This window comes from Alligator sinensis, unplaced genomic scaffold (genome assembly GCF_000455745.1).
Source record: "Alligator sinensis unplaced genomic scaffold, ASM45574v1 scaffold206_1, whole genome shotgun sequence".
Classification (NCBI taxonomy): domain Eukaryota; kingdom Metazoa; phylum Chordata; order Crocodylia; family Alligatoridae; genus Alligator; species Alligator sinensis.
The window spans coordinates 12,767-13,030 of NW_005843055.1; the positions used below are offsets into that span (position 1 = coordinate 12,767).

General features: G+C 71.2%; 1 protein-coding gene across 1 annotated transcript in view; it reads left to right on the forward strand.

The window, feature by feature from the left end:
• SPAG8 (sperm associated antigen 8) overlaps positions 1 to 217 on the forward strand; it is a 3,705-nt gene extending 3,488 nt beyond the window's left edge. The window contains exon 3 of the mRNA XM_025193474.1: positions 10 to 217. Within this exon, the coding sequence (XP_025049259.1) occupies positions 10 to 217 (208 nt within the window). The remainder of the gene's footprint in view (positions 1 to 9) is intronic.
• The last annotated feature ends 47 nt before the right edge of the window (positions 218 to 264 follow it).

Consider the following 264-nt stretch of genomic DNA (forward strand, 5'->3'; position numbering starts at 1 on the left):
TCTTTGCAGGGAGGAGACGCTGAGGGAGCACTGTCCGCGCCCAGCGCCCATGGAGTCGCTCTCCACCATGCACCAGGACTACCGCAGGGAGGGCTTCTGCTCCGCGCCGCCACCCCCCACCCAGGTGAGCCCCTCTGCTCGGCCGCAAGCAGGGCACAGTGCCAGGGGCTGTGCCTCCAACCCCCGGGGACTGCAGGCCCCTGCCCCAGACCCATAGCGATGGGGCTGACAGGAGCTGCGAGGCTCGGCTGGGGCCACCACGGG